Source organism: Taurulus bubalis (genome assembly GCF_910589615.1).
Source record: "Taurulus bubalis genome assembly, chromosome: 9".
Taxonomy (NCBI): Eukaryota; Metazoa; Chordata; class Actinopteri; order Perciformes; family Cottidae; genus Taurulus; species Taurulus bubalis.
In genome coordinates, this window is record NC_136597.1 from 10846933 (window position 1) to 10871476 (window position 24544).

At 43.4% G+C, this 24544-nt stretch overlaps 2 protein-coding genes across 2 annotated transcripts in view; both read left to right on the forward strand.

Moving 5' to 3' along the window:
- The first annotated feature begins 3456 nt into the window (after positions 1 to 3456).
- On the forward strand, positions 3457 to 9520 carry rassf7a (Ras association domain family member 7a). The gene is made up of 5 exons (XM_079223145.1): positions 3457 to 3566; positions 4264 to 5198; positions 7318 to 7492; positions 7578 to 7685; positions 9283 to 9520. Exons 1-5 carry the CDS (start codon positions 3464 to 3466, stop codon positions 9312 to 9314), a joined length of 1353 nt encoding a protein of 450 aa, XP_079079271.1. The 5' UTR covers positions 3457 to 3463; the 3' UTR covers positions 9315 to 9520.
- Positions 9521 to 15336: 5816 nt separating this feature from the next.
- The window catches only part of phrf1 (PHD and ring finger domains 1), a gene marked incomplete at its 5' end in the record, with an annotated part of 11424 nt that continues 2216 nt past the window's right edge, over positions 15337 to 24544 (forward strand). Inside the window, 16 exons of the mRNA XM_079224002.1 lie at positions 15337 to 15424; positions 15568 to 15711; positions 16036 to 16232; positions 16391 to 16474; positions 16601 to 16734; positions 16856 to 16947; positions 17195 to 17373; positions 17721 to 17853; positions 18005 to 18117; positions 18312 to 18505; positions 18951 to 19088; positions 19496 to 19650; positions 20477 to 22355; positions 22484 to 23631; positions 23789 to 23865; positions 24290 to 24415. Coding sequence (XP_079080128.1) covers positions 15337 to 15424; positions 15568 to 15711; positions 16036 to 16232; positions 16391 to 16474; positions 16601 to 16734; positions 16856 to 16947; positions 17195 to 17373; positions 17721 to 17853; positions 18005 to 18117; positions 18312 to 18505; positions 18951 to 19088; positions 19496 to 19650; positions 20477 to 22355; positions 22484 to 23631; positions 23789 to 23865; positions 24290 to 24415 — 4881 coding nt within the window. The remainder of the gene's footprint in view (positions 15425 to 15567; positions 15712 to 16035; positions 16233 to 16390; positions 16475 to 16600; positions 16735 to 16855; positions 16948 to 17194; positions 17374 to 17720; positions 17854 to 18004; positions 18118 to 18311; positions 18506 to 18950; positions 19089 to 19495; positions 19651 to 20476; positions 22356 to 22483; positions 23632 to 23788; positions 23866 to 24289; positions 24416 to 24544) is intronic.

Sequence of the window (24544 nt, forward strand, 5' to 3'; positions counted from 1 at the left end):
CACAGTGTACTGTACTTCCCGTGCACACACAAACACACAAACACACACACATTACACACCCAGTAAGCATACTCTTCTATAGCCTCAGGCCTCAGGTGTTGAAAAGCCACAGTGCATTCATAACCTTGCTTGGAATTTTCCTGGTAAGCTTTAATCTGTTTTGCATGTTACTCAATACTGCTCATGACTAGAACAGAAATGAATGGTTCATCTTTAAATTAAATCGAGGAGGAAGGGTGTGTCCGTCCAACTGCATGATTACTGGTGCATTTGTGCTTGTGCGTGACTTAAAAAAAAACTTTTATTGGTGATACTGTTTTGCTTTTAAATTCTCACGTGTAAGGGAAAGCACAACAGTATGTGGAGATTGGATGTCTGCAGTGTTGTAGTTTCGGCATTTAGACACTTCTCTGTGCCCAGCTTGTCCAAAAAGGCCCATCAATTCCCAGCCTGTCACTGTTACTCACACAGGATGGCTCACAGACGAGCCGAATCATGCCCAGGGCTGTGGTGCTAACCGCTTTTGCCTTGAGTCGAATCCAGCGAGCAGCCGGGAGGCTGTTATTGAAGAGAGACAGGCAAGAGGCACAGACAGGGTGATGAAAGACGCAAAGCGGGTTAGCTGGATGGGTGAGCGATGATGAGAGGGGACAGAGGGAATGGCACATGGCTCCAATCACTGCGCTTTTCTCTATCTGTCTTATCTGTCAGTCCTTCTGCCCCACACTTATTATCTCCCTTTCTCATTTACTCACTGTCTGTCTTCTTCACTCTCTCTCTTTCTCTCCTCTTCATCATACAGTATGACTAGCCTATTTTATGTATTCAATTTAAGCTCCCCAATTGGCTTCTTTGTGAATTTGCGTGTGTCTGAGCCTGGAGTGTGATATTTTTGATTGCTTCAGTTTGCCGATTACCTCACAATTTTATAATTTTTTTTGAATGTTTTTTTGAATGTTTTTCCTCTGAGAAAACATGTGACGTGCCAGAGCTCAGAGTTTCAACCGAAACTGTCCTGTGCCGTTTTGGGTGGGTGGGGCTGGCGTTTTTTGGGGGTAACCTGAGATTAAAGGGTGGCGTGTGGAAGCCGATGCCTTTCGGATAACTTTAGCGGCTTATATTTGTGTGTGTGTGTGTGTGTGTGTGTGTGTTTGTGTGTGTGTGTGTGTGTGCGTGTGCGCATCATGACTGTAAGCAGTCTGAAGCTGGTGTTCGTTTTCAGCATTTGCATGTTGACTCTGAAACCAAACATTCTACAGTAGGCTTGGAGGTTCTCCTCTGTCTGTATTTCAAGGAACTGAGAACAGGACTCCAGAGCTGCGCTGAGAAAAAGGAGCTGCGTTAGGCGGATGTCTGGTTCTCAGTGTTGTTGTGCCTGTGACAAAGAGAATAGACAGCAACCTGAAACTCACAGGCCTGTTTGTTTCCTGTTAGTGCAGATTATCACATTTCACCCGCCAGGAAGGATAAGAGAGAAACATCATGGGAGGGTGAAATTCATGCAGGCATGTATTTGACAAAAATGTCAAGAGTTCAAGATCTGTTTGATCTTTGTTCGCAGTTTTCTCACTTTTTACTCTGAGGTATTAAAATGCTTTTGCATAGAGGAAAGTTTGATTCTGGCCTGCGAGGTAGTATTGCAGTGCATGAGGCTTGAATACTTGAAATGGGTATCCTTCTTCACCTTTCCATGTTTAAAAAATGCCTCCCAGCTAAAGTAAATGATTGTCTACTGACTCAACTAGTCAGGGTTAATTATGTATTTCAACACAGCACACTCTGTGCCGTCTTAAAGAAACACATTGACATCTTGGCTGTGTTGAAACTCCTGGTGTTTGATTTTGATAAGCACTACCTTTTCATATCATATCAACTTTCTCTCTAGATGAAACCACCACGCTCGCGTAGCTCAAAAGAATTTCTACCGCATGTGATCCACCGTCTCTATCTCCTGTGATCTCGATCCGCTGGTTCAATCTCTGAGCTGTGGCGTCATTCCCTCCCGTATGCGGTGTCATGTTGAGCTGTTCTGTGTGATGTTGTTGCCACATCAGATAGGCTGTTGCTCCCCAGCAGAGTTTGTGTTTGCCGTTTAAACAGCGGACAAGTAATGGTGGTGCGGGGCAGCCAGGTCAGCGGCAGACGAGGGGCGGGGTGAGGGCTTTGTTAAGAAAAGCAGGAATTCTTCCGGCCGGCAGATGAAGTCAGTGCATTCCTCCAAAGCAGCTCCCTATAGGCAGCCAGTGGAGCAGAGCCAGGCCCTGAATGAGGGGCAAGATAATGGTGGGGCTCAGTATTAAACACCTCCCATTGAGAACCGGAGAGGCAGGCGGAAAGAGAACACCATCTGTCTGACTCTGGGTGAAGAGTTGTCTTTTACCCACCTAGGCTACAAAGTTTCCTTTACTGTGCCAAGCTCTAGAGATAATCCTGCCACCGCCCAAAGCATTTTACTTTTTATGAGCACTGCGGTTTTTTATTACCTTGTTTTGAAGCTTAGCTGTAAAAAGTACAGACCCAGAGACAGACGGAGGACTGAACATAACAATATTTATTTAAATTAAACCTGCTGCCCGGCGCGTGGAAGGCAACCTGCTGATCTACTGTCTGAAGTCTGATGAGACAGTTCCTGGTCCTGCTAAGGGGCTCAAACTGACGCACACACACACACACAACACACACACACACACACACACACACACACACACACACACACACACACACACACTCTTGTTCTATCTCTCCTGCCATGTTTCTATGTATTTCTCCCCACACAAACACCCTCTCCCAAACATAGACACACTTGAGTTGCTCCACTTTCCCTGTCCGTTCCCCTCGGCAGTAAGCTATCATAACTGCTTTGAAGGAGGGCAGCAGAGCGTTTAATTGGGTTACAGATTGGCATTTATGCTTCCAGGTCCACGAGATACTGCCGGGGCTCTTAACTAACCACTAGGAACTTTAACAAAATGCTACACTGCTCTCCCCCCTTGGCTGCTGGTCTGGAAATTTACAATTCAATCACACTCTCACTCAGCACAGTACTTTTTGAAGTCGGCACTGTTTAGACTAGAAACTGGTATTTCAACAAATTGACTAACAAGTGAGAGTGCCGTGTATATATGACAGCTTGCAATGTGTTGTGTTTAGGTTAGCAACAAGTTGTGTCACATGTCGGGGTAAGATTACAGTATGATCAATGAAGCCTTCAGAGAGTTATGGTGTGTTTTCTGTCTTCTCAATACGCTCCCTACTTTTTCTACAATTACAAAGGTTTGTTGTTGCAACTGGGAAATTGGATTTCTGGATCAATTCTCAATCTTATCAACACACGTGTAACATGTCTTTCTCTTTTTTTCTCTTTCAGAGTCTGTGCCATGCAGTGTTGAGTTGAGGCAAGCCAAGCTGAAGTGATCCGTTGCAAAGACCATCTTACCCTTCGCCTCCTCCTGCCTGGTCCCAGATGGAGCTCAAAGTGTGGGTGGACGGAGTGGTGCGGGTGGTGTGCGGCCTGTCTGAGGAGACGTCCTGCCAGGATGTGGTCATCGCTCTGGCCCAGGCCATCGGTGAGAAATAAGTTCTGCTGTGAAAATCATTGGGTCATCGTGTTGTGATACCAGCCTCCAAGCTGTGGTTACTTGGCACCTTGTCTGTGTGCTTGATTAATTTATCTTGCCTGAAGTGATTAGATAACAGCGATGGGGAATTTGAGTCAGACAAAACATGAGTACACTCACCTTTTCATTCTCCTCTGACCCGAATTGAGTACTTTGTTGGATTTTCAGGGGGTCAGTTTGGATTTCTGGCTCCCTGTCTCTGTATCCTCTGGCTTTATTCAAGCCTTACGCTGCAGCAGCGTTGAACAACATAAATCCAGATTTAGCACTCTCCTCCTTCCATGAGTGAGCTGCCTGCCAAGTCATCAGGGAGGGCTTGTCCTAATTTCAAGGTCCTTGTGGAAACAGTTTATTTGAACATTTTTTACATGTTGTGCAAGTCTTACGAAGAAGCCTTTCTTCCAATCCTCAGAGGCAGAGATTTAAAGGTATCAGCATCATCCTAATGCGTCTGATTTCATTTCACTCGCGCTACTTGCGTAGAAGCTGGATTTAAATCAACAGCATTAATAACAGTGAAGGAGGAGAAAGTTATTGAGTTCTCTTCAGTTTGATATGGTGGTGTTTTAGACAAGGTCGTTTATGTTGTCTTTCAGCTTGGCGGTGCATGTCTTTGTCCTCACTCCCCGTTTCTCTCTGTCCCCAGGTCAGACAGGCCGGTATGTTCTGATCCAGCGTCTTAGGGATACAGAACGGCAGCTGTTGGCCACAGAGAAGCCTCTGGAGTCTCTGGCTAAGTTAGGCCAACATGGAGGCGAAGTTCAGTTCTTCCTGCGTCGTACCGGCCCGAGCAGCAGTGACGGACCCAGCTCAAAACAGGACAGACCAAGCCCCCCTCCACTGCCCAAGCTTCCTGAGCCAGAGCCATCCAAACGCAGCCAGCCCAAGAAAGCACTCACCTTTAACCTAGGGCCATCCACCTCTCCTAGAACCAAAGCCAAACAGTTTCAGAGGTCTGCTCGGGACTCTCCAGAGCAAAGAGCCTCCCCGTCCCCTTCGCCCAGCCCTGTTTCCCCTCATGTGCCATCTCCATCCCCATCACCATCACCACCTATAGGCCCAGCCAAAGAGGAGGTCTTCAGGAAGGTTCTTCAGCAACAAGAAAGACTGAGGGCCATGGAGGCCCAGCTAGAAGCTCTCGAGAGGGAGTCGCATACCTGGGAGCGTCCCTACCCATCTCCGTGTCCTTCACCAGGTTCTGACGCTCACTTGCATGAAGAGCTGGACATTTTGGAGCTGGAGATGCGGAGGAACCAGGCCGAGCTGGCCCACGAGCAGTACTGGGAGGAGGAGCTTCAGGCAGAGGTGGAGAGGGAGCGAGGAATGAGAAAGAAGCTGGGGGAGCTCCACGCCAAGCTCGACGACTGCGGACGGCGGCTCCACGACTTCTCTGTTCGCTCGGCTCAGCTGGAGCAAGAGATCCAGCGGGAAAGCCAGACGGAAGAGAGAGCAAACGGACCCGAGGAATCCCTCGATGCCATTAAAGCAGAGCTCCAGAGCCGGGAGAATCACCGGATAGAGCTGGAGGAGCAGCTGTCTGAGACTGACAAGTCTCTGGGGAAGGCAGAGTCTCTGATGCAGGTAAGGAGAGAGGTAACGGTTCTGGAGAAAGGGCTATAAACCCACATCAGCCCGTGTGTTGTTATTTGAGGGGCGTAGCACAGACCCTCTTCTAGCCATACTGTAAAACTGTATCCCTCTCCTACCTGCATACTGCAGCAGACAAACAGCAGTGCAGAGACACTTGAACACATGATTTATTATGGCATTATTTTTTATATATGAATAATTATTCAACTAAGTATGATGACATGAATGCTGTATATTCATATCCTACCGTGTATGAAAATGTTATATTGTCTGGAAAACAATTTGCAGTCTCGCCAAACTGGTTTGGCAGGTATGTTGTTGTATGCATGTTCTGAACACATGGTTACGAATGGTGTTTATATTACATTGCCAGTATCTACATATTATTGTACCCTGTGTATTGAAAAGGAGATTAAAGAGGATTGATTTGTAGAACAAAAGCCCCTTTTATTGGATCTACTCAGCCTCAACGTATGCTAGTTTGTGGTGTCATTGTTTGTTTACTTATGGTGGTTGTCATAGATGTGGCTGTATCAATAAAAGCCGAACCCAGTTTGAAGCTCGAAACTCGAGTTTCCTCATAATCCAAATGAAACCCAGTACTTGGGTATCCACTTCATGGAGCTCATTCAGACTAGTTCCAGCCAGGGGAGTGAATAATTTAATTTTGCTTTTATTGTAGTATAGTTTTTAATGTTTTGCCAAAAGGAAATGGAGCACAGTGAAAACAAGTGCTTCCATGTTTTCATTAGCATAGCCAGACTGAAAGGTCTTTGTGTCTAATGCTCAATCCACTGGGCTAAAAGTAATAACTAACTAACATACTGGCTGCAAAACTGATTAAAACATGACGATAAGCTCATTTGCTTTTCAGTACGTCATCCTTGTGGGGAGCGTCTGACTCAACATTTACTCCCTGATTGATGGAACAGAGAAGGACTGTGTCATGATCAATTTGCCAATTATATAGACAGCATGCCGCTGCAGAACAGAGCTATTAGATTTCAGTTTTTTTCTTCTCATACATCCTGGAACAATATGTACCACCATGTCATAACAGGACTGCAAGAGTTTATAATCCAAAAGTAACCACAGAGGGGTTTGGCCACCCAGGCAGTTGTCGCCTAGAAATGAGATGCATGTTAATACTCATAACCTAATACAGAATAATACAGCTCAGTTCATAGTCATTGAAAGGGGTGCATGTCTGACTGTGTCCGTCATCAGTCAGCCGATGGGTCGAGGCTGACAGTCGAGTGTTTAAGTGCTGGTGATGATGAGCACAGCGTTCCTGCCATTAGACTAATGGAGGCAGACCTGCAAGTGTGAACTGCCTCAGCAGGCCACTGCCTCAATCCAACATCAATTACAGGCACAAACACACACAGGCGCTGGAGTTGGGGACTCCGCCATGCTGCTGCTGCTTCCGGTCCTGTGAGCAGACACATTGATTAAGCACAAATGGATAGTCGATTAGGACTGATTGACTGGCCTGTTTGTAGGCATCACAGTTTAATCTGTGTGTGCAAAGGTGATGCCACTGTCTCTATGGAGCATCTCCCGTCTCCGTGTTTTAATTTATTGGAGGTGATTAATATCTTGGGCCCCTTGGCACCTGGTCGATTAAGACAACTTTGAAATGCAGCAGGCAAATGAGCATTTTTATGTGTCCATCGATAAGCATGCGCCTCAGGCTTTTGGAATCAGATGGAATTAGAAAAATGCTTATGGCGGATGTGGGACTTTGATGATTCATTGCAGCTGAATGGTCTGATGGTGGATGATAGCTGATAGTCTCTGTCAGTGAAATGAGACTCGATGTGTAGACTCTGCTGCCCCCTCATGGTGAAAAGTTGCTTTACATGTATAGTAGAAGTAATGTGACCTAAAGGCAAAATACACACAGAAGTTCTGCCTTATAAGTACATCCAATTCTGCCGTTGGTTTGTTATTTTTACAGTTAACTTTCAAGCCATGCAGAACATAATTGTATCTACTGAATAACAGGCATAATTACTTCATCCCGTTTTCATACGCCGCACCCATTGACAGGCAAACAAGGTGTCAGTCCTTTGTTTTCCTCGCTGATCCATGTTGTTTTCCATCTCAGGACAAGCAGGACGAGCTTGAGGAGTTGAATAAGGAGCTGAGGCAGTGTAACCTGCAGCAGTTTATACAACAGGCAGGTGTCCTTCCAGCGCACACCCACTCACGCACCGAGCTTCAGGAGCAGCTGGAGCAGTTAGAACTGGCACATCTTCTGCATGAAGGGTACAGGAACGGAGGTATGGAAACACAGCTCAACATTGTATACTCTGCTGTTAGAGTGAGAGGACTGGCCCTCTCATTGTGTTTCTGTTTCTCCATCAGGCCTCAGTGCAACTCAAATGGAGTCACCGCCTCGCCCCTCTGCCAAACAGTTCCTGGGACATCCACGCAACCTGCAAAACCCTCTAGTGTCCAGTCTCAACCCTGAGGGTGTGTATGTGTGAGACCCTGCTGCTTCACAAGTCCAACCTGCTCTGCTCCTCTCCTGCCCGTCCCCTGGTCCCAGAGCCCCTTGCCCCCATACTTTCTACCCCAGCTTGATTGGGTTTAAGGCTACAACTGCCGGGTTTTTTTTGGTGTCGGGTAGTGGAAGCATCTGTGTGGTGGATCCCTGCTCCTTCTCAGCAGCTTCCCTGTGCTCTACCTTTTTTAAAGGCTGAAAGACTTCACTTCTGCGCCTAACTCTTCGGCTTCTGCTGATTTTTGTCTATATTCTATATTTTACAATTTATTTAACATATTCCTCCTTCCATTTTCTCAAGTATTCCTTCTTTAATTATGTGGGTCTATCTATCCTTTCATGTCTCTTCTCTCCGCCCTCCTCCTCTCTCACTGTTTGCTTCTGGACTAATAGTAGCTGCTTTTTGGTTCTTCTGGGAACTTGCTCCTAATACCCCCCTCTGTAATACAGAGCGGCCTTCCCATCTTCAAGTCAACAATCGTCTACTGACGGCTGCTTTTCACCGTATCTCCATGTAACGCATCGATCACACTGGGAATGACTGTAGAAGACATTCTGATTGTAGTGCTGTTTTTACACTGTGACATGGGAAGATATGAGACCAATGCCATTTCAGTTTGCCTTTTATGTACGGATACTATTTATACGTGAGAGGGGGGTGTATCTATACACTGCCTCATACTTTGGTGACGCTTGACTTCCAAAGAGCAAGAGCCTTTCATGAAAGGTCTCTGCAAAATGTATTGCACTGTCCTATTCTCTTCCTGTGTGAAGCCTTGGCCTTGGTTTGCTTACAGAGAAATGTGTCTTTCTTTTCTCTATCTTTGCTCTACTTGAGGACAATTTATTATAGGAGGTTTTGCCAATCTATCTATTATTTTTCAAGCTCCATGTTAAAACAAAGGTATACATTTCAAAAGTAGTGCAACAAGGCCATAGTTTGTTAAAATACTTTTCTTTTTCTCCATTGGGATGTATGCGCCTGGTTCTTCTGCTGTCATCACACTTAACATTTGACCTGCCATAACGTGTATTGTGCCTCAGTGTACTGTAGATTTAGTATAAGCTTACTTACCTAAGTTCTTATAGCGAACATCAAGCAGTATGTGAAGCTGCTGTTGTCAGTTGTCTTCATTACTGTTATCCACAAATAACCATCCGAACCACCGAAACCAATATTTACTTTATTATAGCACTTATCATCCTATTATGTTTCTGTTATGCTGACAGGTCAAAGTGACGTGTGTTGGAGTGAGCACTCTCTTCTACCATCTGCAGTTTGGTGTTTGCTTTGTGTGATTATACAACATCTACGTTTTTGGGATAGAAATCGATGCTTGAACCGTTTCTATCCCAAAATGCTACTCTGACTGCAAGACAGTCTTCGTCCTCAACCCCCGGCGGGTAAAGGAATTAACCCAATAACTATGTGTGTGTCAGCGAGTGTTTCTCATAGGCTTGTGTGAATATCCTGACTGACCCTGGTGTCTCCTGCTGTGTCTTAGCTGAAACATGTTTTCCAAACAAAGGGATCATCATCCCCACTTATTTTTGTGTGTCTTGCAGTCCTGACATCCCGAGAGTCGTCATGGAGATAAAACATGGACCGCAAGGCCAAAGGAGAGTTGTTCACTGTTCTGTCACCGTCACCTCTTATTTAAACCCTTTCTTTGTAATTCATTATTTAATCGACCATGATATACATACTGTATATACATAAGACAAATATATTTACCGAGTTTTGCTACTGTAAACACTGCAAAGTATCTGTATGAAATGTAAAATAATTTAGAAACCTTTTACCTAGAGCAATTACTATTACTGTATATTTAAATACAATAAAAAATGTGCATTGTGTTTTAGATGATATTTTGTTGAGTGATTGTTTTTCTTAATGCCCTGTTTGTGGAGTCACATTTTATTATAATCATCCTTAAAACTGCAGTAACTAGGAGTGGAGCTGCACTGCACCCTGCAGTAAATAATTAACACACCAGTGTGCACTTTCTAAAAATGACAGTACCATGAAACTCCTATGTGACATGCATTATGAATATGTTATAAGTACTGAAATATGTATGCTCCCTTCATAACTTGTGCTACATGGATCCATTGATGCGCAATCATTCCTGGGCGTTTTATGTCTGTAATTCTCAGGTGGCTGATCAAAAGTTCACAACATGCATCCTTGTATGCAGATGGGAATGTGGCGGACATCCTGGTATCGCACACCCTCGGCTGATATGGGTGATGTAACCCAGTATATACAAGACATGTGACCATGAAGGCACAGGGCCTAACATGATTTGTGAGAGCCGCCTAAAGACCTTTTTAATTGTAAATGCACAATGTTAATAGTCTATTGTGTGTTTATACTTTTAATAAGAAATTATGTCTTTTTAGCACCAAAGGACATCTGGGAAAATTCTGGACTTCTGTCTGATTCTCTCTATCTATCTTTAAAATACTGGCAACAAAACAACTCAGTTATTTTCTGTCATTTGTTATTTGCCGACAAATAGAACTGCGGTATGATAGAATAAGCACGCAGTTGCACAAAGTCAGGCTTCTGCACAACACTCTTGTCCTCCAACCCTTTCCTGTTTGTTTACCCTGGAGAGTAAGTATGCTGGCTGTTACACACTGAGTGACGTGGGCTTCCTTGTGCTCTGGCTAACCCCAGAGCGAAACCCTGCCGGTTTCTATAAATACTCATCTGGTCTCACTTGACAGGTAAAACTCCAAGCAGCCACATATTTTCTTTCCAATTAAATATATACACCAATTTATATAAAATATTGAAAAAAGAAAATCAAATTTTTGTATCCACCATTTCCACTTTGTGCCATTGTTGTGCATGTTTGACGAGCATGTGACGTGTTCAGTTTAGATATTATGAGTAATTACATAGAATTGGATTTTACTGAGAAGATTTAGATCTGTCTGGCTTGGCAGGGGGTTAGATAAGCTGTTTAGTTCCCACTGTCTGCACAAGTCCACAGCATGGTACACCGCTGACACCTACCTGTGGACATGAGGGGCACATATTTCTAAAGTCATACTATAAAGTCTTTCTCTTTGTATTTCCCACCATCCCCTTGAAAGTAATGCTCCCTTATCAAGTAGAAAACACTGGCCCAGTGGTGTACATGTAGTTTTCCCCTGGTACCCTACAAAGTGAAATACATCCAACCTCACCCACTTCAAATCTAAACGCAGAAGACTCCAATCTCGTAAACGGGGCATTAACAGATTATCAGGATGTTTCGGGACACCTCAGTGAGGGAATTATCATTGCTCATACAATGGCCCCAAATCTACTTTAGAAGTAGTCGGATGAATGCAAAAGGGGTGGCAGAGCTAAACGTTTGACGACTTTTGTATTAAAACTAAACGATGCAAATATATATAATGGGCAGTGAGAGTCTGTGAAAGGACCTTCTTGTTGTTGGACGGGAGTGAGCATCTGCACGTCTACATTATGATGATGAATGGAGGCCACAAGTTAATGAGTCTGACATACTGCACTTATCTATTCCTCTGTGTCACAGTGAGTCATTGTGCACTGATGGAAATGAAACATCCTCACTGATGCCAAGAAATGCATTACATGTTAAAACAGAAAGACAAAACGATGCCACACTTGATTTGAGTAGAAACTTTACTTTCACTTGAAGGAACACACATGGTACATAATGTTTGAATACACTTGACTTTGATTTTATTACTGGCAACATGCATATAAACTAGAAAAATGCTTGTTCTACTGTAAAAAGGGGTGGACACATTATTGTATAACTGCAAGTTCGGTGTTTTTATAGTATAATGCTCATTTTTGCTGGAGGGAATCCCCTGACCCTTAAAATGGGAACCAGTATGGCCGATGATTATCATGTCTAAAACACAAAGCTGAAAAAGAAACGGAAATAAAATACTCACCAATAGTCTTCACAGTAGGGGGCTCTATAAGAAGCATTGCAAAGCCACTGGCCCCAAATAAGGAACAGTATGTGAACCTATAGGAGGAAGTAAGCTACACTACACATGGAGACCGCTGGGCAGGCAGTCATGTTGAAGCAGGCCTGTCCCAGCAATGTGCATGGGACATGATCAAGGAGGACTGCTTGTAGATGGAGGAGTCTGTCTGTTCCAGCTGGGGTTGGTCTTGGACAGGCAAAAAATCAGAAGTGTTCCCAAAACCAGGTTAGCCGCTGTCACACGCACAGTGGATTTGGCAACTGGCACAATGTGCGTTAGTCAGTGGCTTACCTGGTTTTAGATCTCAGATATCATAACCATAAGCACAAACAATCTGTGGAGTAGCACAGACAACGGTGTAATAAAACAGTAATAGATAATACATACATAGTCAACATGAAGTGAGGAGATTAGTGGTATATCTTCCAATAACATCACTGATGCATAGAACATAATGTTATCTAAATTCATGTATACAACACCAAATTGTCGAACAATTCAATTAAATCCCAAATCTCATCAATCACCAATTGTAACTGTAACAAACTGTATCCATGTCATTTGAAATCAAAGCTGGTTCACTTCATGCATTTGGCTGCCGAAATACATTAAAGTGCTTTACATTTCAATTGCAATGAAAAAGTTCTAAAATAAAAAATGAAAAGAGAAATGATATCTAACGGTAATGGTATGTTGGATGTGGCCTATTCAGCCACACCATATATTATACAGAATAGTGGCAGATAAAGGAAGCTACTTACCAGAATCCAAGTTTTCTTTGGTATTAATTGTAAAAGAAAAAAAGATGTCATTTCCGCCGATAGGAAGCGTTCAACTATCAATCAAAACCTCCAAATTATTTTTTCCCTCAAAAAGAAATCACTGTGCATGGTTAAAGTTAGGTGCATTTGGATGATATAGTGTTGCCTACACCGACACAGAAGTTCAGTTCACTTGCACTACCCCTACCCTGCCCACTCCCCTGCATCTGCAACCCGACCTGGTTATGCAAATTAGAAAGAAACTGACATCAAGCACAGCCAATGGGCTGCCGCGTTGAAGGCGAACGGCCCACCTATTCTTGATAACCCACGAATATAAATCTCACGGAGGTGGGTGCGATGAGGCCAGCAAGTCCAGCGGGCTTTGTGAGTTATAGTTGGGGTGCGGCGCGTTCAGTTCTGCACGTCGTACATTAGGAATAAACCATTCTGCTGTGAACAGTGTACTGTCCTCACCGGTTATTTTTTGCAAACAAAAATGTGACACCGTTTTCTTTACACCCCATGCGCCATGCGATGCGACAGCTGCTGCTGCAGGCGGGATAAGCGCACTTTCAGCCGGTTTGACGAAGGTCGCCCCTACCCCTACAGCGGGAAGTGGTTGAACTCGGCTTACTTGTGTACAGTGTTGCCATGAGCGGAGTGTGGATGTGCACGTACCAAGGATGCAGCATGACAGTTTGATCTGATGATGACGACGAGGTGGAGGAGGATGAGGAGGAACTCAATTATTAACGGAGAGTTATGAGTCCACGACAATAACACATTGTAGAGCATAAAAACGACTTGATACTGCAATACAGATTTTAATTTGTTTCACCTTTGAATTTTAACAACATATAAAAAAGTTAGGCGGATTGGGAACTTCAATATACTCCTTTACTCGCTTAAAGAATTGCAATATCATACCATAGATATTACAGTATTATTATCCACAACAATTTTCGTCGTGATTAATTGTAATAAATGACATAAACAACAACAAAAAACACAACATATTTTTTGATATATACAAAAATGTAATTGACCCCCATTTCAACTTGTCAGCTGGAACATGATGTTCTTTCCATGTTTTGTTTTGTTTGGTCTGGATAATATCAACATTTTTTGGGGGGTTTAGGTTAGTCTATTCTAGAGCTTCCTTCTGGGCAGTTTTTGACTGTCAAAACACTGTCGGATTATTCACAGCCAGGATACACATAACCCCTTGACATAAAGTAGCAAATCAGGATTACATTACGTTATGTAACCGCTGGTTTGTGCCAAATCTGAGTTACCGCTAGGGGGCGACAACGGCACTTATCTTCTGCAGGCCACTGACTGCTTGTGGCTTGTGACCACCCTGGAATAAAGATATACATGTTACGTTTTGATTAGTGTGAAGCTAGGGTTTGGAGCTATGGCTAAATAAAGCCATGTTAAAATGTATAATTATTAACACAGACAAAAATGTATCCTGAACACAGATCATCTCAGTGTTACTTATTTCAAACAGCGCACCCCTGCACACTTTTAGACTGACCACCATGCACTAATAGTGTGACGTGTACTTTGCAGTACTTATTAACTACAGACCATGTGGGCCTACTGTAATCAAGGCCAGCTGTGTGAAGGTGGTCACCAGGTGTGTTTTTCTTTTGTTATTGTGAGCAAAGTCTAGATTACAGTGTGGGCATTTAAAATCCCATTTCAGTATTCTATATCCTTTTATTTAAACATATATACATGTTTTAAAGTACTAGTATCTGTTTGTTATTTACCATATGTATCTATTATTGCATTATGTTCATTGTTTTTATTATATTTCTATATTTGTATTGTTTTATTCTACGTCTATTTATTGTTATGCACATTTCCGAGTCAAATCTCTCGTATGTTTAACGTACTTGTCAAACACACACTTGTGATTCTGCTTCACATGCGGCCTGCTGTGTGTGTGTCCGTCTGACCGCTCTCCTCTAAAGCGACACTGTCTCTTTAAGAGCCGCAGTTGCCTGAGTGCACTCTGCCATTTCCGTCTTCAGCCAGCCGGTGGTGTCAGTCAACAACCGTGCAGACTTCAAATACTACCGAAAAATCACTGAGTCGGGTAGGTTTTTAATTATTATGAAATGCTCCGATAGGACACTGCAGCTATGATGGTTGGATGAGGGTTGTGTGTGACGCCACATTGACGTTACCTCTCAAACTGGGTGCCTCATGGGCGCAGGGTCTGAAGGTGCTTGTAGTTGACGTTCGCTAAATTTAGCTATTGTGAGGCTAGCTAACACGCTACACTGACGCTAATGTTACTTGCTAGCATAATTTGTTCGTTAAGGTTAGTCCCAACTTATTGTCAGTGCAATATGTCTTTAATATGCATATGTACATATACCCTGCATGTGTATTTCATCCGAGGCGGAGAGGAAACAATCCGCTTGGTGCAGAGCTTTCTTCTTTGTTTACAAATGTAGCGATAGCACAATGTGGACGTTAGCTAACAATTTCCTATTTGTCTGCAAACAATACAAATTAGTTGCAGAAGTCTTTTCATTCAAAGCTTCTGTTTTGTAGTTTCTGAACTACCCACGAGTGCTTCAAGTGTGAGGATATCTTGCTCTGTTCGGGCTGGCTGTTCACTGAAGTCATGTCCTCCTGACCATTTATAAACAGAGTAGCCTGGCTTAGTGCCTTAGGCTTCATGCAACCGCCACACTTGCATCTTAATGAGATGATGTCATTGTGTGATACATTTGTACACAAGACAAATCTGGACAGTTTCTGTTTTGTAAACACGATCTGTAATTCTGTTCCATCTTCGAAGGATTCCTTTAAAGTGAAGCTGTCAGAAATTGTTGGGCAGTTTTTCTGATGGTCAACCATGGATGAAGATGAGAGCCAAGATGAGCTGATCAACCCCAGCGCATCCCACAGCAAAGGAAAAAGGACTGCGTTGTGGGCCATCTCAGGTAGCTTGAGTAACATGTTTGTTATGTTTAAGATACTGAGCTGATGAATGAATGAGTACATAAATGTCATTCACTTCCATAAGGGTACAGTACCAAACATACCCGGACGTTTTTAACACCTCATGCATCTGTGTTCCTCAAAGATGACTCAGACAGTGGTGAAGAGGACTCTGAGGAGGGAGAATCTGACAGTGGTGAGGAAGAAGAGGAGGATCACCCAGATGGAGAGGATGACGATGAGGAAGATGAGGAGGAAGAGGAGGGAGAAGAGGGAGAAGAGGAGGATGGTAAGAGTGACATACTTTCTACAAAATCATCAGATAGCCTTATTATTCTTTGCTAAACTTTTTTTCAACTACAGTTTATGTAATTACAAAATAAACTAAAGTCTCTTTTAGATGCAACCCACAATATTGGCTTTTTTGTAACACAAGAGGTTTTTGCTGTAGAGTTGAAAGAGAAAGCAATTAGCTTCTGCAATACACTACACATGTGAAGTATATCATTATTTGCCCAATACTTTGAGTTATGTGTTACTTTGTGCAGAAATAACCTCTTTCAATATACTATGTATAGGACATTCACAATAGATTTCTACCCACTTTTATCAGATGAGGACGAGGAGGAAGATGCTAAACCGGTGGATGGAGCTTTTGGGGGACCCTCTATTGATCTTGCAGAGATGAGCTCGGATGAGGATGCAGAAAAGTGCCCCATCTGCCTTAACTCATTCAGCAGCCAGCCTGTTGCAACACCAGAGAGCTGCGAGCATTACTTCTGTCTTGACTGCATCCTAGCATGGGCCAAGGTGGGTTCTCATAATGTGGTATGAGCCCAAGGAGAAGGCACTTTGTTAGAGAGCACTTCATATCATTTGATTAACAGTAAATACTTTGCACTTAAGAAGCATCTGTGGTAGAGGAAACTCAATGACTAATTTCCAACGTTTTTTTTCCCGCTATTTAGAATGCAAACTCGTGTCCCGTAGACCGTATTGCCTTCAACAGCATATACCTAAGAAAATGTTTTGGAGGCAAAGTAAAGAAAGTGGTGAGTGCGATCAGTCTTTGTTCGTAGCATAACTTCTGAAACATTTGTGAAATAGGTTCACGCTATGTACATCATGCTGTGTGGGCTGATTGTTCATGTGGGGTTTGTGATGTCTGCTTGCTTCAGATCACAGTACAAAAGCCTGTGAAGGAAGGGCAAGAGGAAATAATAGATTTGGACCTGGAGCAGACCAGCTGTGAGGTGTGTGGGGGCAGTGACCGCGAGGACCGTCTCCTGCTTTGCGATGGCTGTGATTCTGGGTGAGATAGATATTATTAACCTAAATAACCATTTCTTAGTGTTTTGAAAGTCAGCTTTTATTTAGGCTTTAGTCAGATTTCATATCATCCGAGAGATTTGTCATGCCTTTTTGTTCCATAGGTATCACATGGAGTGTCTCACGCCATCTATTGACTCTGTTCCTGTGGAGGAATGGTTCTGCCCTGAGTGTGAAGCCACTAACCGTCACTCAAGTACGCCTTTACGTTATTTGCCGTCCTAAAAACGTTCTCAAACAATATTTTGGACTTGTTAGTCCTTTACAGACAGGAAGAAAACTAAATTGGAATATTATGTCTCGCGATATACCGTATATTACGTATTTCAGTGAATTTACTTTGAAAATGCTGCTATGGTACGTTTTTTCTTTGTGGAATTGCTCCCTAAACTACATATTTAGCTATAACTTTGTTCATTATATACCAAATATGTTTGTCTTAGGGGGTTCAGCTGAAGATCCAAGTGATACAGAGAGCCTACCTTCCACTGCCCGCTCTGCCACCAGTCGCTTTCAGTCTGGTGCTGCAGGTCCCACCAGAGCTATCGCCCGAACTCAGCAGAGTGAGAGGGTTCGAGCTAATGTCAACCGACATCGCATCACACAGGCACGGACATCCCAGGTTTGGCATGAGGCGTGATGCTTCAGTCTTGGCTTACTTTCTAACCTACTACCACAGCATATGAGCAGGCTGAATCTTGCAGAAATGTCTTGATGTTCCACAAGGTTTGTTGTTGTGCAGATATATTTACTGATGGCATTTATGACTCATGGAGTTGTGCGTTTGGGTAATGTACTTTAGTGCTGCCGACAGCAGAAATGATGGCATGAGGTTTTGACATTCGTTGTGTTGGATTGTTGATGAATTGCTTATGTTTAAGAAGCAGTGCATGTGTTTCGGAGTTGTGTTTAGACAGCAGTAGTTTGTGAAAGCAAACTAGTGGAGTAATGCAAACTGTATCTTCCTAGTTGGCCCCAACGTATCTGATTCAGTCCAATTGGCTGGATGATACTATTAATGCTGTGGTGTCTGGGCTCAACACGGCTGTGTATATACGGGATTTAACACCTCGTGTCCCTTCTAGCAGCAGGCGCAGGACTGGTAAGTTAGCACACACACAGTTTTCTGATAGTTAACATAATCACATGCGCACACACACACATGAACAGATGTTGTGGAAGGAAAAGCATGAAATAGTTATGAGGCCAAACTCATGACGTTTTTGGTGTGGGATAACTTTTATGAATGACAGGGAAGCGCAGAAAGGTAAAAAGAAGGAAGACCTCTTCCACTAAGAGTAAAACCGGTACAGGAGTCAAGAGGAGGAGACGAAAAGGGAGAAGGACTAAATCCAGAAAAAGTCTGGTAAGTGTGTCATCAACATCAGTCTTGAGATTTACATGATTTGGTTTTAAATGTTTCACTTGATGAATCTAATGCGGAATGTGAATAATGAATTAAAAGGATTTATAATTAATAATACCTAATCATTTAATTGATCATGTTGGTTGTAAGATGCTTTTCTCTCTAGATAAACACTACTTATGTTTCCCCACTAGATGTTGAAAAAGGCAGTCACTCCTCGAAGCCGTATTGCTAATAATCTCAGAATCGTAAAGGACAAGAAGACCTCTTCGCTTCCGACAGTATATCGGCCATCAGAGCAAACGCTAAGCAGCATGCGTGCCGACATAGGTGCAGCATCCCTCTCTATCTGTGGAGAACCCTTTGACCTGGATCCATTTGCGGATCGGTAAGAAGACTTGTGCATATTGTAGTGCTGACCCAAATTCCAATATCTTTAGTTTATAATATTGTATAATAAGTAGCTAATGAATAGAGATGGTTGCTAGTGCCACTCTCATACTGGTCTAGTGGTCCTGACTCCTTTGTACAGTAACTCCTTCGCACATATGCTTCACCAAGCTTTTTCATATCAGCGATGGTGTAAAATGCTCCCACGCATTTTTTTCTGCCAAATGTGTGCTTTGCTTTGACGCTTATGCAGCATGGATGTGAGATACAAATTATGATACTTTCAATTACAAATTCAGTTTACAAACAAATATTTGATTAGTTTGGGAGATTCTTATCATAATTATTATTATGCAGTTATAACCATCACCTGTGTGGATTGTGTATATTTCACTGTTTGTATGTAGATGAGCAGTGTTAATTAAGTAAATTGTTCCTTACAGTATTGATGTGACCAGTGAGGAGGAAGAGCAGCAGGCCCGCGTTGCATCGCTGTTGGAGGCCAAGAGACGAGGGCTCTCTCGCTCCGCTCTTCGCTCGCACCAGCCTGTAGCTCGACCAGTCACTGCAGGCCTTTCCAGGTAACGTCCCCTTTTTGCCATGAAGTGTCAGGGTTAGTTATCCAGAAAAGGTTCGGATTAGGAACCAAGGCTTTACTGCAGCATGATATAAGAATGCAGGGTTTTTAAATGTCCTCAATATTAGTGATAATGACCCAAAAATCATCCAATGTTGATTGGCTCACAAAGTACCTTGCTTTTTATGACATGTTGCTCTCTGCTGAATGTAAATGTGGTTGAAAAAGATCAGTTAAGATAAGAGCCAAAGATTATGAGCAAAATAATGATTAAACAACAAGTTACACGTCATCATTACTTCTAAATGCGACGTGTGAGGTGTCTTGGCTTCGTGATCAAGATGGCATCTAGTTAAATGAATACTAAAGAAACATGGTTGGTCTAATTAAAGCTTTGCTTTGCTTTACCAGGAGAGGTATGAATACGCACCAATCAGGCGGAGATGTGGAGGTGGCTCCTGTGCCCGACCTCCTGGGCAGCATCCTATCGGGACAGAGTGTCCTCATGCTGGACAGCTCTGATGTCGTTATTAATCGGGATGGTACCCTTAAAGCTATAAAGCCAAGTAAGTGTGTGTGGCACAGTTTTAAACACATCTGACCAGCAAAATTGAATTAACTGTGTTATAGCTGTTGGATTGAAGACACCTGGTGCTTTGTGAGACTAACTAAGGACAAGAGATCTGACTTTATCATACGTCTTATACAAATAAATGTTCCTTTTGAAATATCCAGCTTTTGAATATCAAACGACTTCAAATTAACTTATAGAACTAATAATACTAAACCAACCAATCCTGCAAAGCTGAAGCCTGAAATGCATCCAAACCCAAACAATGCACGATCTCCGCTCATTTATTTATATTTCTTCTTTTTTATTTCTTTGCCTTCTCCATTATTTTTAAGTAAATTTTTTATTTTTTTCATATGCTGTCTCCTTACTTACTTATTTGTGTCTTGTTTATGTGTTGTAAATCAATGACATTTGTGGTTGCCTTTGTAGTTGTTGATATCTTCAAAATTGTATACATGTGTATGCAAGAATTGGTAAATAATAGAGGAAAAATGTATGAAATTATCATAGATAAAATAAAAAGATTTCAACCTGAATGCTTTTTGTAAAATGCAGGTCAAGTTAGTGAATATCAATATTTAAACTATCTTCATGCGATACGCATGTGCAATAGGTTATTCCTCACTGGCTCTCAGCTGACTGTGACTGCCTGTTGCTGTTACCATTTCCTGGTTTTCCCCAAGACCGTGACATGTTACTCTAAATAATTACTTTAAGCAGTGTACAATGTGTAAGTCAATCTGTCGAGCAAAGCAAAAAAGCGTAATTATTCCACTCATTTAAGTGTGTTTATCTTTTGTAAATGGTTTGTGTTACAGTGTTGCCATCGGCCTTTACTCCAAGTTGCAGCTCAGGAGATGCCAGCGTCCAGATCAGCCCGGTGATGTCACCGAGCCAAGGAGACAGTTCTCCGTCTCTCCAGTCCAACGGAGACCTACCAGGATCCTCCCACGGGTCTATGAACAGACCTTTCTCCCAGAGCTCTTCTCGCTTGCCTCCCCACATGCCCTGCTCAGCCAGCCACAGCCATCCAGCTTCCCATTCTGATTTACCACCCAGAGGTCATCCAAGGTTGCAGCCCCCTCGTCCAGTCCGACCCACACACCCTCCTGGTGACTTGAGAACCAATGCCGTTAGAGACCCCAGCCCCTCCTCATCCATCCACCCCGCGCTCAGCTCCAGCTCCAAGAGCAAGACAGTGGCCTTATCACAGTCCCAACCTAAAAAGGCACCTACAAAGCCCATGTGGGTTGATGTGTCTGTGCTTCCTAGGATACCAAAAATAAAAAGAGAGAGCAGTGATGGTGGCAGCAATCAAAGCACCAGTGGTAGCGGAAACGGTAGTAATTCTACCAGCAGTAGTAATGGTCACCGCGTGCCAGAGACGGGCATGAACAGCTTTGCTGGGGATAAGGGAAGGCAGCAAAGTGTAGACCAACAAAAGGGCAGGGCTGACGGTCAGGCTCCGAGGCAGAGGCCTGATGGAGCCGGCTCGTCCTCAACCTTCTCCAACTCCTTCTCCACTTCTTCATCTTCCTCTTCTGCCAGCCAAACGCGGCATCCCCCGTCTTCCTCATCTTCATCAGCAGTGAGCTTCCGTATTAACTCCAGTGGGAACTCTTGGCAGTCAAGGCAGCTAAGCAGCTCGTCATCCTCTGCTGCTGGAAGCAGTATGCAGACACCTCAGAGTAAAAAGGAAGATGATGCAAAAAAGAGACAGCTGCACAGGGATAAACAGATTCTCCTGACATCACATATGCTGGTTGGTACGGAACAAGACACTAATATTATCTATGATCCCTTTGATCCCACTCTGTCAGACTCGAGAAGCTCAGACGATGAAGCTGAGAGTGCAAGCCTGGGTGGTAGATCCCGACATGCCACACGTGAGGGGAAGGCTCCTAATTTGGGCAACAAAAAGAGTCTAGTAAAAAGCAAGCAGGACCTGGTTACTGTGAAAAGTGAGACTCAGGAGATTGAGGTCTCACAGGAAGAACCAAGGAGAGATGGTACTCAGGAAACCACATCACAGAAGGTCCAATGCTCAGAGAAAAATGTCAAGGTAGAAAAAGAATCTAGATTAATAGACACTAAGACTGAGAAACGAACTTCCTTACTTGCCACTTGCCAAGTTAAGAAGGAGCCAGAGTCGGACAATACAGGGGAAGATAAAAAGTTTGCTCAGAGCCTAAAAAGTTTGAAGTCGGAGAAGGCAGACGACACAACACCTGTTCAACACAGACTGGATCTTTTAAAGGCTGAGCGAGAGACTCTAGAGGAGGAGAGTGGACCGATTGTTCAGACCTCCAACAGTGCTCCCCCTGACTGTAAGGACAAGTCATCAGCATCTAGCTCTACCCCCACCAAGAAGAAACAAAAGCCAGAAACTAAATCCTATTCCAAATCCTCTCCCACGTCAAGAGATTTGGGCCATAACAATAAGACCGTCCAAGCTTTAAAGGAGAAACGCTCTAGCAGTTCAGAGACAGAAGACGGGAGAGGAGACCATCGTGCCTCAGGCCAGGGAGGCCGACGAAAAGAAACGGAGAAGGACAGAGGAAGGAGTTCCAGGCGGTCAAGCTCCCGAGAGAGAACGAGGAGAGCACACTCGACTTCAGAAAGCTCTCAGTCCAATTCCCCAGATAAGACTCGTGGCAAGAGACGGCGGTCCAGATCCAAAGACAGGAGGCGATCTAGGTAAATATGTAATACTATTTCCAATATTCCTGGTATCAACCATTTAGGAGCTGTCTGTTTGTTGAGACCTTTTAATGAGGGCCATGTCGTTTTCTCCAGTTAAAGGTTTTGTCTGTCATTACTTTCAGGTCTGATTCCAGCTCTAGCAGCAAAGATCATTCAACGAGGAAGAAGCGGAAACAAAGGAGCGAGAGAGACTGTGATAGAAGACGGGTGTCAACGGACAAGAGACATGGCCGGTCTCGCTCAAAATCACGTTCCAGGTCTAGATCCAGATCCAGGGAAAGGAGGAAAGACCACACACAGCTGCAACAATCGTCTCTCTCCTCTAGAGACAAGGTGGAGTCACGGCCAAAAGACAAGAGACGACACCGGTCTAGATCTAGCTCAAGAGAGAAAAGGAAAGAAGGATCATCATCAAAGAGTCTTCAGAAAACTTCAGGGTCCTGTGTTTCGTCCTCTAAAGACACAAAACTATTACCAGGCAAGAAAAAAGAGAAGGATATCAGACGAAGCTCCCTCAAAGAGGACAAAGCTGCTACAGTGAATAAGCAGAAGATTGCACCCTCTGAACTTAGAAAAAAAGGCAAAGACCCCATGGCAGACAGCCAGGCCACAACAGCAGAAATGGTGAAAGAGATGAAGATTGGGAAAAATATTAAGAAAGAACAACAAGCGTCTCTTGATATGTTTGAAGATTCTATTTTTCTTACGAAACAAATTAAGAAAGAAGAAACTGACATTCATTCTTCGGTGGTAGCCAAAGGCATAGATGAGGAGGGGAACGAAGAAGACCCCATCAAGACTGAGGCGTTTGAAATCAAGACTGAGACGTTTGAAATCCCCAAAATGAAATCAGAGCCAAGCTCCCCAGAAGTATGCCACTTTACCCCTTCCACCTCATTTTCAACATTGACTACACCGGGTACAGCAGACAGTCTCCAGGATACAGGCTCTCAGTCTCACACAGAGTTAATGCCCTCCAGAGAACAACCGGACACCTCCGGGTCGACTGTCCCTGTAAAGCAGGAAGCTCAGGAACTCTCAGACTCTGACGATGACTTTAATGTCGATGTATTGCTGGACAACCTGGACTATGTGAAGTCTGAGCGCACAGAGGAAAGCGGTGCGTCCGTCAAACTAGAGAAAGAAATAAAAGAGGAGAAGAATGATCAGGTGTCGACTGCAGTGGGAGCGAAATCCAAGACTCAAGTCAAGAGGGTTACCTGGAACATACAGGAGCCCGAGGGGCCTCAACCAGAGAAGTCTGCAAGCAGTAAGTGTTGCAGACTCCACGGCAGTTTTTGTTTGCTGCTCACGTAACTGAAAATAATAGAGCTGAGGTGTAAAAATGTCCTATTTACTTAAATTGTCTTTCTGACACGCACATTGATAATGTTATCTTGACATTTTCTGAATTTTGTCTTGCATAGAGCTATCTCTGTATAAATTAAAGCTGAAGCAGGAAGGAGCTCGCAGACCATCTTCAACAGTCCAGACATCCAGTCAGGTAGGACGGAGTAAAACGTTACTCCCAGAGTCAGCCTAACATTTCATTTTTAGACAGCAAGTGTTCAATGTGGTTAAATGACCAGAGGGTGGCAGTGTTTATCTAGAAGAGGCCGACTATTCTCTGCACTGTCTGTATGGTCATGTGGTCGAAACTAAAACTGATACTGGAGCATTTTCAGACTAAACGAAAGTAAAAGCCTTCCTGATGAAAATCAAAACCTTTGTCTACAACACAAATTCCAAACAAGTACTCATCACATCTATAGTTACCAAGTCTTCATAAGATTTTGGACTGAAATATAAAACGAGTATTATTTGGATAACTTGCCAATGTATTAACTCAACATTTTAAATTGTTAGTTGCAATTACTGACTAACCTTGTGTTCTCTTTTAGTCACGTCACTCTGTTTGACTTTAACAGGAAAGCTCTGGAGCAGTCGGTCAGTCCTCCAAGAGGGGTGCTGCTGCCGGTCCGCTCAGTTCCTCCTCTACACCTGATGGGGAACAAGGAGAGGCAGAGGAAGGGGATTTGCCGAGGAATGACCAGGTGAACCTGGCTTTTGAATGTTGAAGCTTTGAACTGTTAAGGAGTCTTGTGTTGTCTTTGGTTGTAAATAAATATCATAACTCCTTCTACTTAATAGTATTACTAATATTTGTGGAAACTACCATGACG

Bases quoted from the DNA above. Each gene is read 5' to 3' on its own strand.
- rassf7a (XM_079223145.1), top strand. From the start codon at position 3,464: ATGGAGCTCAAAGTGTGGGTGGACGGAGTGGTGCGGGTGGTGTGCGGC. The intron at 5,199-7,317 runs GTAAGGAGAGAG...TTTCCATCTCAG, and splicing joins AGGCAGAGTCTCTGATGCAG to GACAAGCAGGACGAGCTTGA. The intron at 7,686-9,282 runs GTGTGTATGTGT...TGTGTCTTGCAG, and splicing joins GTCCAGTCTCAACCCTGAGG to TCCTGACATCCCGAGAGTCG.